At 38.9% G+C, this 15,793-nt stretch overlaps 1 protein-coding gene across 1 annotated transcript in view; it reads right to left on the bottom strand.

Annotated features, from left to right (window-relative positions):
- mgat5b (alpha-1,6-mannosylglycoprotein 6-beta-N-acetylglucosaminyltransferase B) overlaps positions 1-15,793 on the bottom strand; it is a 69,588-nt gene that overhangs the window by 11,030 nt on the left and 42,765 nt on the right. The window contains exons 9-15 of the mRNA XM_030735813.1: positions 9,109-9,240; positions 7,429-7,562; positions 5,236-5,366; positions 4,462-4,467; positions 1,809-1,964; positions 1,507-1,653; positions 1,238-1,354 (exon numbers count right to left, since the gene is read on the bottom strand). Coding sequence (XP_030591673.1) covers positions 1,238-1,354; positions 1,507-1,653; positions 1,809-1,964; positions 4,462-4,467; positions 5,236-5,366; positions 7,429-7,562; positions 9,109-9,240 — 823 coding nt within the window. The remainder of the gene's footprint in view (positions 1-1,237; positions 1,355-1,506; positions 1,654-1,808; positions 1,965-4,461; positions 4,468-5,235; positions 5,367-7,428; positions 7,563-9,108; positions 9,241-15,793) is intronic.

Below are 15,793 nucleotides of genomic sequence, written 5' to 3'. Positions count from 1 at the left end.
AGTAATTAATGCATTTGCATTGGGGGGGGGGGGGGGGGGGGGGGGGGGGGGGGGGGGGGTGACCAAAGGGACCAGTTGCCAGGCAACCTAAGGAGGAAGTTACTACTCCCTGTAAAGAAATAGCCAGACACTGATGAAAAATAGCAATTTTTGGCTTTTGTGTGGATTAAACAAACAAGATGTGATGCCTTAATAAGTGAGCTTTTGAGGTGTTAGCAGGCAGATTTTGTGACACAGCCAAGCTGCTTTTCAGTCTTCACGCTTGGCTAAACTAAGCGGCTGTTGGCACTAGCGTCGTATGCATTATCGGGACATCAAAACTGTATCAGCGTTAAATCTGATTTAAGTGTGATTCCCAAAATACCACACATAAAAAACAAAACAAAACAAAAAAAAAAACATGAAACATGTTTTGTAGTTCTCTTCAACTTTTTGTTAATAAGTGAGTGAACATAGCCTTTGTATTCCTTCATATTTTAAAATAGCATCTAATATATTTTTGCCCTATTAAATATATGTCTTATTAAATATGCATGAGGTCTGTTTGTCAGTTTCATGGGAGAAAAAAAAAAAAAAAACAGCTCCACTGTTTTCGACTCTGTTCTTTCTGCTTTCAAATTTTAAATTGAAACTTGCACATCTTGTGTGATTAGTGTTGTTTTTATTCCCCTAGCATTCACATTTAAAGCATTTACCAGGATCATAAGTGGTACTTCATTTTGCATCTATCAGCAGGAAACATAAGGTCTGTTTAACACACCTGGCAGGTAGAGGCACACATGCGTCTTGGCACTATGCGAGGCTTGGCAGTAGCTCTGTGTTGTTCTGGTGACAGATTGAGCACAGTTTGATTGATTAATAAGATGTGCTGTGGACAATGCTTACTGCCTGTGGGGCTGGCCTCTGGAAAGCTGCCATGTAAACCCAGGTGTGGGCACAGTTTACCTACTGAGCCGCTCAATATCTCAAGCAATTAGGAGTGCGGAGAGCAGAGCGGGAGCCAGCTAAGCATTTTGCTGTAATGTCGGATGCCATGATTAAGAGCTCTATTAAAGGCTGAGGGCTTCAAAAGCGGGTCAAAACCCACTGTGAAGTGTGTGAGAGTAAATTATACTTTCACCTCAGTTTGCTATTACGCAGCAGTGAGTACAGTGGTAGAGTATAATATAAGAAGACCATTATTTTGTTGAATGAGTGCTGTTAAGTTTGGATGGCAAACACAAAAAAATGAACGCACATTGATCCTCATGATTTCACGGATGGTTGCGTCAAACTCCTCAGAGTTATTGAAGTCAATAGTGATGACATGTGGCCTGCCAATGTACTGCTCTGCATAGGGATGCTGAGAGGACACCTGAGGGAGGCACAAATGGAATATATTAATAATCATAGTAGCGGTAAACACAGTTAAAATCAGATAGTGTTGTTGTCTACTGTAATGTATGTGTGCTGTGTATAATGTGAATATTAAAAAAAAAAAAATAGCATTGTATTGTGAGTTTCTACCTCCCTGGATGTGGGCTTCCCTCTGAAGAACTCATGATTGAGAGAGCTGTGAGGTGGATTAAACTTTGGCTGCAGGAAGATGCAGCCATTCGCTATTGCCTCCAAAGGGGCAGGACCTTCGTAGGGGAAGCCAAATCCAATGAATAACTAGTCAGAAAAATGACAAAGGAGAGCAGATTGTAAGTATTTACACTGCGCACACCCAGATCAATCCTTTTTCAGCCCTACAAAAGCACGACAGCTTCTCCAGTCTATTGGGATGTGGGAATTATGTGCAAATGTTGTCAGTATTACAGGTACACCTTAGCTTTTCTGAGGAGCTGCTGCAGCTCCTGCTGAGGCAGCAGGCCGTGATTCTTGACAAAGGCAGGCACCTCCGGGGGACGCTGCACCTCATAATACACCGTCCCGTGGATCTCCATGTGGCGATGCAGAATTGCCAGAAATTTTTCCTTACCCTTACCGAGACATACACAGGAGGAAAGCAAAATGAGCTAAGCGCTTAAAGAGGAGAGCCGAAAAGTGAATGTATGAATTATGAATTTGTCTGTGCAAACACTAAAAAGGTGGATGAACTGCATTTGCATTTAAATTTGCTTTTTTTTTTTTTTTCTTGAGTTCTTCAAATCCTTATTAGTGAGTTTTAAATTAGCTTTGTTGTTGACACACATTGCAGCTGATTTCCCTATAATGTATCATATTTTTTATATTTATCATCTTTGTATAGTTGGGTTTTTTGCTGCTTTAAACTGTACATATATGTTCTGTGAAGATGTTATGCCTAATTAGTTTCCAAAACCTAAAGGTGTCACAGAGTCCAGAGTATCACCCCAACCTGAACACTAGCACTGGGTGATCTAATGAGCTAAGTCTGTCCAAACTAGCAGTAACATTGTCACCTTTTAACTAAAAACTACTCAGTACCTGTGGCATTTTAAAGGAACATGAAAGACCGATACCAGGGTCTACTGTATGCTCTGCGTTTCCCCGTGGGGACAATTTGCTTTAATCATTTTATTGAAACAACTGAATTGGTTTGTCTCAAAAAGTTTTTCTGAGGGAATGCTATGAATAATTTACTAACGCTATGTCTTCAAGGCATGCATCGTGTTACTCCTCATTATTCATCTTGGGCTAGTTTTTTTTTTTTTAAGAGCAATGAAGTGATGAAAACAGTTTCTTTTAAAGAAAGGGATAACAACCATCACAAAACATGAACTCTCATCAAAGTATGTAGACTTAATAGATTAAAAGGTTGGTGGTTTACTCGCTCGCTGCAGCAGAGGGAATCTTGGGAGATAGAACTGTGACCAGCTGTTCACGATGAAAAATAAAGTGAACTGACAAAACTTCAGGTATTTATTCATTTCAATTTTTAATTAATTAGCTTAATCCAATGTTCCTCTATGGTACATTGCACGCGTTTGCACATTTAAAATATATCTAAAGATATTACAGTATTGTGCAAAAGTCTCAAACCACCCCTCATTTCTTCATATTTTGCTTCCAAGGAGCCAAACTTTCCTGTAAAATCTTTCTCTGCTGTTTTCTGCTCTTCTCTCATTTTCAGTCCAGTCCTTGTACCTGACATTTTCAGAGGAATGTTTTTTGTTTGTTTGTTTGTTAAGCCACTCAACACTCATCTGTAAATCATTCAAGCATTCAATGAATGAGCTAGTGTTGTGCCTCCATATATAACAGACAACTTATCAAAGAACCAATTTTGAATTGTATCTTTAGGCACTTTGTTACTTGCAGCCGGTTGAAAAACAAAACATATAATTTGTTCCTATTTCTTTAGTTGAATCTATGAAAAATGCTAAAGATGACACAGTTTGACAGACATAAAATAATATTTTTGCATCAACAAGATGATTCCCAAAGAGCTATTAGCAGAAAACTTGGCATATCTCAGCATGGTGTGCAGTGTTCTTAAAAAAATTTTGAGGAAAGTGGGACAAGTGGAGGACAAAAGAAGATGCGGCAGGCCTAAAAACCATCTACAGCAGATGACCAGTATCTGAAAGTCATGCCCTTAAGAAACAGGGAAAAAAAAAATCCAGCAAAGACCTGAGAGATGCATCAGGACCCTCAGTGAAAGAGTGGCTGTCAAGAAACCATTCTTAAGGAAGGAAGGGAAGGGAAACAGGGAAAAAAGGCTGAGGTATGCCACATTACACAAGAACTGGACGGAAAATCAGTGGCAACAGGACTGATGGAGTGAAGGATCTGAGGTTTTTGGTTCAAATGGTCATCAATATGTATGGATGAGAGAGGTCAGGAGAGAGGTACAACAGTGAGTGTCTACAACCATCTATTAAATCATGGTGGAGTCTCTGTGATGGTTTGGGGCTGCATTTCAGCCAGTGGTGTTGGATATCTTGTCAAAACTGATGGAATTATGAAACACACACACTGCCAGTGCAATAAAAACATACCTGGATACAAACACACACAATGGATCAGTCATGGATTGACCTCTCCAGAGCCCAGACCTCAACATTGTGTGGGATCATGTTGACAGAGAACAGAGCAAAAGGCAGGTGGCCAACATCCAAAGAAGAGTTTTAAATTTCCTTCAAGAAATCTGGAGAACTATTCCTAAAGTCTAGAAATTAGATGAAAGCTGCCTAAGAGAGTTCAGACTGTGCTGAAGAATAAAGGTGGTCATACCAACTACAAACTGAAAGAACTGCACACACTCTGTTTTTGCCTTATATGCTGTATTTCCATGTATGTTTGCACAGTTCAATAAATCACTGCTTCTTGTCCCATTTTCCCAACAAAATATAAAGAAATAAGTGGTGGTTTGAGACTTTTGCAAAGTACAGTACAGTATATCAGGGGTGTATTTTTGGAATAACTTCTGTGTAAATGGCTCTTTTACATAAACTTTCAGCAGTCTGTCTTGGCTTGAATTTGGCATTGAGTTAATTAAAAAGGAGGTCTACTTACTTGAAGCTGTGTGGAGCCATCAAAGATGCACCGTGAGATGATGAATCCAGAGCAGAGAGACAACACAAGTATAGAGGGGAGAAGTGAATCAAGGGGGGCCAATGTGGAGGGAAAAGGATAGCGAAGTATTAGTCATTCTTCCTCTCATAGGACCTTTAAAAGCCCAACTCTCTAAAGTCACACTGATCACAATGAGGGGGTTTTCTCTGTCTGGGGAGAGTCCAATACTACTGGTTTCTACACAGCACTCCTTCTATTTCACAAATCTTACACTGCAGCTCAAGTTGTTTTGAGAAACAGAGAATACTATTGCAGTGTAGGTACAAAAGCTGCAGCCAGACTCAAGTAAAACAAATCTTGAGGGAGGCTGCAGTACGCTTCAAAGTTACAGAAAGAACGAAGCCTTGGCAGACGCTTGGAGGGAAAATTTTCTCTAAACAAAAGCAATTGTTCCTGTAGCATCACACTTCAGGCCAGATTCCTGGAGGAGGAAATTGTTTGCAGGAAATGTAAAATCTAGTGGGTGTTTCACAGAAAAGGAAAGTGATATTTAGATGTTCTCCAAAGGTATCATATTTTGGAGTTTTATCACATTTGAAGCACCTGTAGTCTACAGTGTATAATATACTTGTGTTACAAATATTTCACATCCAGGAAAAAATTATTACATGATACAAATCAAGATTTAAATATTTTCCTCCTCCCACAGATTAGAAAAAAAACAAACAAATGTTAGCTTTATTGATAGTTGTGTAGTGGTTATGGTATACTAACCTTCCACATGTTGGCTTCTTTGCCATAAACAACCGCCATGTTTTTAACCTTGTTCCGCTGAATATTCAGTCTCTCTGTCTCATTCAGCTCCTCTGCCACAAAACCCATAAAAGAATTGTCTGGAGTGTGGGCTGCCAAGGACAAAACAAAAATAACTGGCAATACAGTGTTTCAAGTCCATTACATGTATCAAAAAAGTAGTCAAACTGCAGCAGCTGTGAAGATTCCAGGTGTGGTGCATGTAGACAGTACAGAATTAAAAAAGCATTGCAGGAATTTAGGAGAAGTGAAGCTCATGGTTTTTCTTAGTGATTTGGCATTACATCCATGGCTGTGGTGGAGTGGAATGAAACACTGAAAATGATGCACTTGCTGGGGTTGAGGATGCTTTTCATATTCGGCTGCTGTTAATTTTGATCGGGTGACTTGATGATCTGATCTGTGTGGTTGGTGATGACAATGCATCGTCACCATTTCAATAAGCTGTACGGACCCCTGCCCTAAAATCCCACAGCTTTCAGGAAATCAAGCAGTATGAATGATGGAAGACACAAGGGAAGGCTAGTACAGCAGGGATTTGCAGAGCAAGATGGAGAAAGAAACAGTCAGTTTTCAGAACTGCAATGAAAGCTGGCATCTTTTGGTGTATGACTTTGTGATAACAAGTATTTTGGCTACAGAAGGTCTGCACATTGTCACTGAATTAATTGGAGACAAACATCAGAAGTTTCCTCTGACACAATTTTCACCAAATGTGTCATGAATGTCTGTGTGTACTTGTGTTTTTGCACATTTATGGTGTGTGTGTCCCACACAGGAGGCATTAGACATCTGTGCAGGCCCAGCTGTACTGATTAGTTTCCTGCCCGCTGCTGTAAAGCCTTGCCTGTGACAGCCTGAGGCCTTTATAAGCTCACACGTTCAGTTAAAAACATGCACTCACTGGACACTTTATTAGGTACACCTTGCTAGTACCAGGACCCCCTTTTGCCTTCAGAGCTGCCTTAAATCTTCATGGCACAGATTCAACAAGGTGCTGGAAACATTCCTCAAAGATTTTGGTTCACATCAACATGATAGCATCACACAGTTGCTGCAGATTTGTCAACTGTACATCATGATGTGAGTCTCCTATTTCACCACATCCCAAACAGCTTGCCAAGAAGGAGCAATCCAAGGAACTCCAGCTCAAGCTCGAGAAGCAGAAAGAGAAGAAGAGAAAGGAGGAACAGAAGAGTTTGAGATCTGGTGACTGTGGAGGACATTTGAGTACAGTGAACACTGTCATGTTCAAGAACAGTTTGAGATGATCCGAACTTTGTGACTTGGGTACACTGATCATAAAGGGATCAACATGGTCAGCAACAATACTCAAGTGTGATGTTTAAACTCTTACTGTGCCAAGAACATCACCAGCCTGAACTGCTGATACAAGGCAGGATGGATCCATGCTTTCATTTTTAAAGCCAAATTCTGACCCTAGCATCTTAAAGTTGCAGGACAAATAGGAACTGACCATGCAACATTTTTCCAGTCTTCTATTCTCTAATTTTGTTGAGCCCGTGTGAACTGTAGCCACAATTTCCTGTTTTATTTTCTGTCCTAGCTCACAGGAGTGGCACCTGATGTGGTCTTCTGCTACTGTTCAAGGTTTGATGTGTTGTGCATTCAGTGGCTCTTCTGCAGACCTTGAGTTACTGTTGCCTTCCCATCAGCTCAAAGCAGTCTGCCCATTTTCTTCTCACCTCTGGCATCGCCATGGCATTTTCTCCCAGAGCACTGCTGCTCACTGGATATTTTCTCTTGTTCAGACCAATCTCTGTAAATCCTAGAAATGGTTGTGTGGGGAAATCCTAGTAGATCAGCAGTTTCTGAAATAGTCAGAGCAGCCTGTCTGGCACCAACAACTATGGCATGTTTAAAGTCACTTAAATGACCTTTCTTCCCCATTCTGATTGGATTGACCTTCAGCAGGTTGTCTTGACCATTTCTACATGCCTAAATGCACCAAGCTGCTGCCATATGAACAGCTGTTTAGATATTCATGGAAATGAGCAGTTAACAGGTGTACCTAATAAAGTGTCTGAGTGTATATACAGTATGCATCAAAACTATTTAAATCATCTGTAATTTCACACAGACATTAACACTAACTTTAAATTCTCATTCTCAGTGAGAACAAAAATCACATACGGAACATGGTCATATACTGCTGGCCGTGAAGGTTCCAGTAACCCCAGTTGGTTCTGTAGCCATGCAGAGTTGCGTACTCCTCGTGGTTGTAAGCAGGCTCTGTACCAAAGGTATCAATCACTCTTATGTGGCATCTGGGACAAAATAAGAACTACATTCAGCTTAAATTAGAACAAAGTTGTCTCTTGCTTTAATTTTCTCCTCTGAGTGGAAGATACTGCAAAAAGAGAAAAATAATTCATTAGCCATTTGTACTTTATCACAAGAGCATATGTATACACAGTAAGAATAAGTCTACATAATAAAATATTCAGAACAACATGAACAACAACCATGAAAAAAATATATATGATTTTGAGTTATGGGAGCTCATCTGAGAACTCTAACAAAGTCTGGGTGTCAGAGTCTTGGTTTGTAAAGCTGTCAGTGGTGATAAATGTCCACGTCCCCAGCCATCGCCCCCAATAAACAGAGATCACACATGCCTCAAGGTGAGACAATAGGAGCTTAAATAATAGACTTGTTTTACAGCCACCACAGGACACACTACTGCAACAGATCATGATATGAGATTGGTCCAACCTGGCCAGGTTCTAAGAAATACATTTTAGGGAGAGGCTCTCTTTCCATGTGCAGGGTTTTGACTAGAAACTGTTTGAGATTCTCTCTGATAATGTCAAAGATTACACGGCTGTGAGTGCATGAACAGGAAAACATAAAATGATGATTGTCCTCTGAGATCAAAGTCAAACAGAACAATTGGCTGACAACGACAAGCTTAAGAGATGAAATTACTTATTAGCACTTTAACTGGTGTAAATATTCACACTGGGAACCGGAAAAAAAGCACTTGATGTAATGAAATTGGAGACATTTTATCAATAGCGTGAAACTCTAATCAGTGTCAGAGCTGTAGAGGCAATCAAAGTATTGGCCTGTCACTTTGTCAGGAGAGGACTATTGGTCGATCAGCCGACCTTGAACTGATGCTGACTGGAACCAGCGGAGGCTTTCGCCGGTGTATTTGAGAATTCAAAATGCAGCAGAATCAACATTGATTATTGGGAAATGTGCCTGGTTGCTGCTGTTATTTCATGAATGCAGTACCCCTTCCTCATCAATTCAGGGTAAAAGATGGGATAAAAAAGCCCAGGTGATTGTCATCATTTACACATCACTATAGCATAAGTGTTTTGTTTTGTTTTGTCTTTTCCTTTTTCATTAATCGATTTTCTGGTCTTTTTTTTTTGTTTTGTTTTCTTGGATTAAAAATGGATAAAAGGATTTGCTTGTATACTGTGACTGCTTCAATGCTGCACAGCTGGAAAACAAGGACAAAAACTCTACCGGCTGCATTAACTGTCAGTCCTGCTGCTCGCAGTGGTTTGTTTGAGCATTTACGGATAAAATGAGCTATATATTTTTCACTGCATGCACTTATACACATATTAAATATTCATTCTAAGTAGATAGGTTACACATAGATTCATAGAAGGACTTTGTGACTTCTATGAATCTATGTGACTTCTATGAGTGAACCCAGGGCTGACTGATCAGTGTTTAAAATTAATTTCTGTTAACCAAAAGGATAAAAAGCATTGCTGCTAGAGCTTGTTACATCAACAGAAATGTAAATTTCAATAAACGCCGAAAGTGAAAGAGACTGAATAAAGAACTGACTTGTGCTTCCTCAGTGAAAGACCCATTAGCTGCTTCATCTGCTGCAAGCCATGGTAGTCTGTGTAGATGAGGTCAAAGGGCAGAGGTCCTGTCAGTGGGCAGCTTCCTCTTCCTGGAGGCACACCCAAAAACCTGCACACAGGTCAGATGGGCTTTCATCATCACACTGAGCAGAACACAACAAATGTGGAACGAGCTTAAATGAAAATCCATGAGAGGTTGCACAAATGAGAAAGTCTTGCACATTTCACCAGTGTTGTACTGTACTGTAGCCAACCACAGCATTTTTTCTGCTGATAAGTTAGTCTGAAATATTTTCCAGTGTTGCTTTCTTTGACTATGTTTTCCTGTAATGTATTTCCCCCCCTTTCAGCTCTCTGAAATTCTCCTTTGTGTTAAAGTATCCTTGCTAACTAAACTAATCAAAAAATAATAAGAAGTCGGTGCCAGAAAATACTGCAGCTCCAGTAATATTCCTGCAGAGGAAACTTAGAGCTTATAAGATGCCAAAGATGTGTCGCGAGTGAGCAGAAGGCAGAGTGAATGAAAGAGCCCAATCACGTCGTGAAGCATGTCAGCGCTCTCAGCGAGATGGCGCAGCTATTCAAGCATACAACAAAGAATTTAGCAGTACTAGGCAGCAATGTCTCGCAGCGGGGAGCCACCCAGTTTGTCTGCACAACTTGTTCCAGCTCACACACAAAAACACACATATTATCTAAGACAAACGCCACATTTGTTTGACACCTATGAAGGGGTGGCTGCATTATGTGTGCAGAATCTGCCATTGCCACAGGGCCACCAGAGCAACATTAAACACATAATGTCGGGCTTCGGATCTTTTACTCTCATCCTTAACGTGCACACGGGGCACGCTCTGTGAAATCTGGGTATTTTTACATTTCTGTACCATATTAAGATGCCTGTCACTTTGCTGCTCTGCAGCTTGATCAGTCCCGATATGAAAAATCTGCTGCCTGAAAATACATAAATGAATAAAAATAAAAATAAAAAAATTAGGCTTAAATAAAACCAGAGAAGGGAAATTATAAAAGAGCCTTTATAAAAAGGAAAGACAGCAGATATAAATTTGTTGTCTGCTATCACAAAGTGCTGTCTAACTTCAGAGCACTCGGCTTTCAGCTGGGATCAAGGTTGCACTTTGTTTGAGAAAAATGCAATTAAGCACGCCTATTTTCATTACAAAAGGAAAGATCCATTTCGTCAAACTTCAGCAGTTCTAAAGACCGACACCACAGTGCAAAACAGCAAAGCAGAAAAAAAAAATGTAATTGGATGTGAAGATTTGTAAAATCCTCTGTATACTAAAGAGAGCTCACTGCCTGTCAAGATAATGTGACATGAAACTATCTGAGGCAGTTTGTTGAAAGAATAAACTCTGGTATAGAAGATACCAGGGGATGCATTCTATATTTATGCAAGGATACACACACACATACACACTAATTCCATGAATGTGTACCCTCACCTGATTCATAACGTCTACAAACCCAAGCCTGACCTTCAAAGCAATATTGTTTTGATGATGATCTGAAATGTATCCCTTAAACAAACTCTTACAATAAAATAAAAATAACCATTCAACTTACAAATGTAATTAGACCAAATTTTTGTCTCTTGAATTCATTGCTTACATTGCTTTATACACATAACAAGTTGAGATCATGAGTCTCTGTAATTGATCGATCGATGATTATCTGTATGCCATGTGGGCACACAGCCAATCTGTGGGAGCCAGAATTCTGGCTGGGTTATAAGGGAGTAAATACTTATTTCACTCAATGACATGAAAATCAATTTATAATTTTTCTTTTTCTTTTCTTTTTCTGGATTTTTGATTGATATTCTGTCTCTCTCCATTAAAATGAAAGCAGCATAAAATAGAGAATGTTCATTTCTTTGGACGTGAGCAACTTTACACATTCAGCAGGGGATCAAATAATGATTTCCCCCACTGTATATTATTTCCCTTGCTGTGGTTCTCAGACTATATATTTTTTGCTGTTCTTACTGATGAAGTCTTTTCTGGCACAATCATTTCTCTGGTCTTCATACTGGTCTATGCCTTCTGGCACTAAATGCAATCTCAACAGATGAAAAGAACATAGATGCAGGTTAGAAACCCGCTGTCCTTTTATGTGTGATCAAAAGAAAAATGGAAACACCTGGGCCATGAGTTACTCCTGTCAGTCAGTCAGTCAGTCAATAAATTACTTTTGTACAACTGAATATGAGAGCCATAAACACAAAACAGCCTTCTATCAAATAGTAAATGCATGCGTATGTGAAGCCCAATGAATAAAATTATTTGCCTTCAAGCCCACCTAAGGTCATTGGCAAAACATTAAATTTTGCTCTAAGATTTGCAAAATGTAATATTGAGATTAGAACAAAAATAAGCATTTCAAAGTTTTTGCTTCTAAGACAAATGAATCCCTGCCTGCCATCAAAGTGAACAAAAGCAATGAAAACATATTTCTAAAGTTCAGGGTGATTATAATTGCACTAAAGACACAACAGAAATACCAACAAAAGGCTGGAGGGTCCGGTGAAAAAAGCTTTAAGCATTTCCTTTGAGAAAAATTGCTAACAGTTGGAGTCACAAATCCATGGCCTTACATTTTACCATTCTTTTACTACCTGAATCAGAAGCAAATCCCGTACAACCCAGCATCCACCACACACACACACACCTACAAAAGAAGAGCCATCGATCTTTCTTTGGACAGAGAACATATTTAGTCAGCACGGCAGCTTTGTGGAAACCAGCGGGGCAGCCGGTTCCTCAACAGTGGACGGGAATAATGAGCAGGAGAGGGTCAGCCAGCGATATTTAAAGTGCAGTTTCATCAGATACACACTCAAGCAACTCGGCACTTACACAAACAAAAGGGTGTTTCACTAAAGCTGGATTTTTGTGCTATACGCTTAAATTGCAGTATGCAGCCAGGTGGATACAATACAGCACAACCATAAGCAGGCGACAGATTTACAATAAGGTAAACTTTATATATGGTAAATAGATTGTATGGTGTTTCACAGATTAGTGAAAGCCAAGAGAGAACTAAGGATGATAAATATAGGAACAATGACAGCATGAAGCTAAAAGCACACGTTCACTAACAAAGACCCGCAGTCACTCGTCTGTCTGCACTGCTGGCTCTTCGGGCTGCTTGTCTATTCTTTGCATAGCTTCTGTTTTCCCACGCAGTCAGACTCAATTCCATCATCATCACTCTGATCCAATGATTTTCTTCCAGAAGGTGGCCCCTGTGCTTTAAATCTTGGTAATCATTCTGCCTTTCAGACTTCCATTTAAGCAACCCGCCTCCTCCACATCATCCTGGTCCTTCAGCAAACTCTTATCCAAGCCTCCACCTGCTTCATCTCCACCACCACCATCATATAGACCCCCACAGGGTCCTGTCCTACTTCCTACTACAGCTGATATCCACTGTGCTATGTAGGAGGGCTTCAAATAAACCATTCTAAAATTTTTCAGTGATCTCTCTTTATTGAAATAAAGTTATAGGATAAGGAAAAAGATAAATTAAGAGACAACATATTCAAAATACATCATTTTTGTGATTCAGTGCCACTCTGAAAAGCAACTTCATGCATCCAGATGTGTCTGTTGTAAATATGTCCCTCCTATAATTAGAGCCATACAATGTTTGGTTATTTTTGCTCCTAACTCTAGGTGTTTGGACCTTGAAAGATCACACACAATCTTGAATGAGGTGAAAAAGAACCCATAGGAGGAATGGCCAAAAATTCCTCTTTAAGTCTCTTAAGTGGCTACAGGAAATGTTTGTTTGCACTTATTGTTGCTAAGTGAGGTTCTACTGCATAAATTTAAGAGTTTACTCACTTCTCCCAACTTGTACTGTATTCAATAAAGGCATCAGCAGTGTACCCATTTGTCTTTAATTGGTTTAGTTAGTTTGTGCCTGACTTTCAGTGTGACTTAGATGAACATCAGATCACATTTTATGAGTAATCAGTGCCAAATTCCAAGCAAACACAAATTTTTCCCTGGCATGAACCTAAATTTTCAGACATTTCTATGGGGTTTATAGGCATGCCTGTATTCTGAGTAACTGATGCCCTCCATTTCTGTTTCAGGCATTTCAGCGCGCACACACACACAGTACATTTCTACTTTGGTGACAATGGACCATCATTATAAAGTGAGGTGTAAGAAAAAAAAAATAAGTGGAACATTTCTTTTAAGATCTTTTATATCATACCATTAACAGCAGATCAAAGGAGTGTTTAAAAGCCTTGTCTGACACCAACCTATCAAAATGTGGACCTTTAAAGACTGCAGTGGAACTAAACACAGTAAAAGCCAAAGTCACCAAATCAATCACTTCCTGAGCTTGAATCTATTAGTGGGTGTTAGTGGTTAAGACACTTAATCAGGAAGTAAGAAAAACGCTGGTGGAAACGCACGGGGGCGAGAGTGAGAGAGAGAGATATATTAGTGATAGATAGGAGAGAGATGAGATAGAGATATATCGATATAGAGAGAATATATATAGTATTATAGATATATAGATATATATAGTATATATATATAAAAACTATTTAATTTCACTTCATTTAATGAATTTCATTTATTTAAGAACTCCATTTCCACTTGTGTCTTTGTTACTAAAAAAGTGTAAATGCCGATGGTCAGCAGGGGGCGACTAGTTTGATTACATAATAGCAGAAGCTTCTCTAGCTTCCTTGATTATCAATCATCAGAATCAGAATTTATTGATCCCAAGGGAAATTACTATTGTTACAGCTGCAACGTTTCATTTAAACGAGTAAACCTAAAACACAATAACATACACTAAAGGCATAAAAGTATAAAGACTAAAGAGATATTTTGACTATATACACATCTAAATCTATACACATATGAAAATTGTGAGTGCAAAAATTTTTAAATAGGTGTCATTATATATATATGCACAGTCCTTTTTTGTACAATGTATAAGTGTATTTATTATATATTGTATATATATACATATATAATACATAAATACATTTATTATATATAAATGTATTTATGACCTCAATAAACATTTTTCTGATGAGTTTATGTGCTCAAATTCTAGTTTCAAGTCTTATTGAATGCAGCCTGATGTTAATTTTGTACATTATGATCCACATTAAATCAAAAAGCAGAGTAATCAGCAGAGTGAGAGTGGGTCTACCTTTGTAACCATATATGTGTGCACTGTCCTTAAACTTCTTAGTTTCTTGCTCATCATGCCTGGTTTCAAAACACCAAGATAGCAACAGAGGCTCACTCCATCGTTTATCTCCAGTCTCTGGTGAGCAGGTACTAGAGCTAAAAGCTGGAAATCAGTATTTTTAATTCTAACATGCAGCTGTTTAGCTTGTCCACCGTGTTAGTTTAATAAGTTTGTATTTACACTAAAAATAAAGCTGCAAGGAGTATTATTAGTTTTGTAGGCATAAAATGAAACATACAATGAAATTGGATATGTTACTGCAAAAAAAAGCAAAGGACATGGAAAATATGTACTGAATTTCATGAAAAGTCATGCAACAGTCAAGATATGTCATTCTGAAATAAAGTGATGGACAGCTAGTCAACAAAACAACACTGCTGTCACAGAACCATTCTCCGAGCACGAAAACATTAATTTTCACACTATATAAGAGCACACATACACACATACAGAGCCATAGATTCATATTTGTACACTACTTTGTGTGGTTTCCCTTGCTGATACTTTGCGTGATTGTATCTCTAAGATTTCACTGTAGGAGTTAGTTTGAAATATGGCCTGTATGAGCTCTCATAGTGTAATGCTGACATGCATTAATGTGAGAGCAGCTGTATTACAGTGACTGAGTGCAGAGCTGTATGTGCCTCTGCTCCTCATAGATCCACTAATGCTGCTGCTGTTCAGAGGTTTAATTGGATATATGCAAATCCAGAGAAACTTTAAGGGAAGTGTAAAGGGATTAAAGTGCATTAAGGGCCTGGGAGTGTGGAAACGAGAGTGCAAACATACTGTAACTCAGGCACACATAGTATGCACATTAGTACACAAACAACTCTCTCTCTTTATCTCCCTCACACACAAGATTAAAGGATAAGGCAGGCATTATTTTTATCTTTTTTATGATTAGCAGCAAATCCCATGAAAAGACCAAAGCCACCAATGAATTCATCCTAAGTGCTGTCTGTGCAGCCACAGTTTATGAAGTACATTTCCACTGTCATCACATCAACATACACATTACAACAAATATTTTGTTTAATGCAATTTATTTTCCACTTCATAAGCAGGCAGTACATCCATGACCAAGCTCAGTGATGCCTTCCAAACACAGACCTACTTTTTAAATGCAGTTACCGTTTTCCCTTAGAATAAATTACATGCCATATTCATCATAATGAAGGAATATGAACAAAGATGTAGACTATGGCTGGAAAACGAATCATTTTAAGGGTAAATTATTCTGTTATTCATTAAAAAAAGAATAAAATGATCTGTGCATACATTTTTTGGACACACAGAATACATGTGAGCTCCACTGAAAATAAGCTCTGGGTTTTAATGATCCACTCAGTCTTCATAGAGTAGGAATGAGCTGTGAGATAAGGACAGCATAAAAGGAACACTGCAAAGTG

The sequence above is a fragment of the Archocentrus centrarchus genome, chromosome 8 (assembly GCF_007364275.1).
Source record: "Archocentrus centrarchus isolate MPI-CPG fArcCen1 chromosome 8, fArcCen1, whole genome shotgun sequence".
NCBI classification, from domain to species: Eukaryota; Metazoa; Chordata; class Actinopteri; order Cichliformes; family Cichlidae; genus Archocentrus; species Archocentrus centrarchus.
This window is presented reverse-complemented; position numbering and strand designations above follow the sequence as displayed.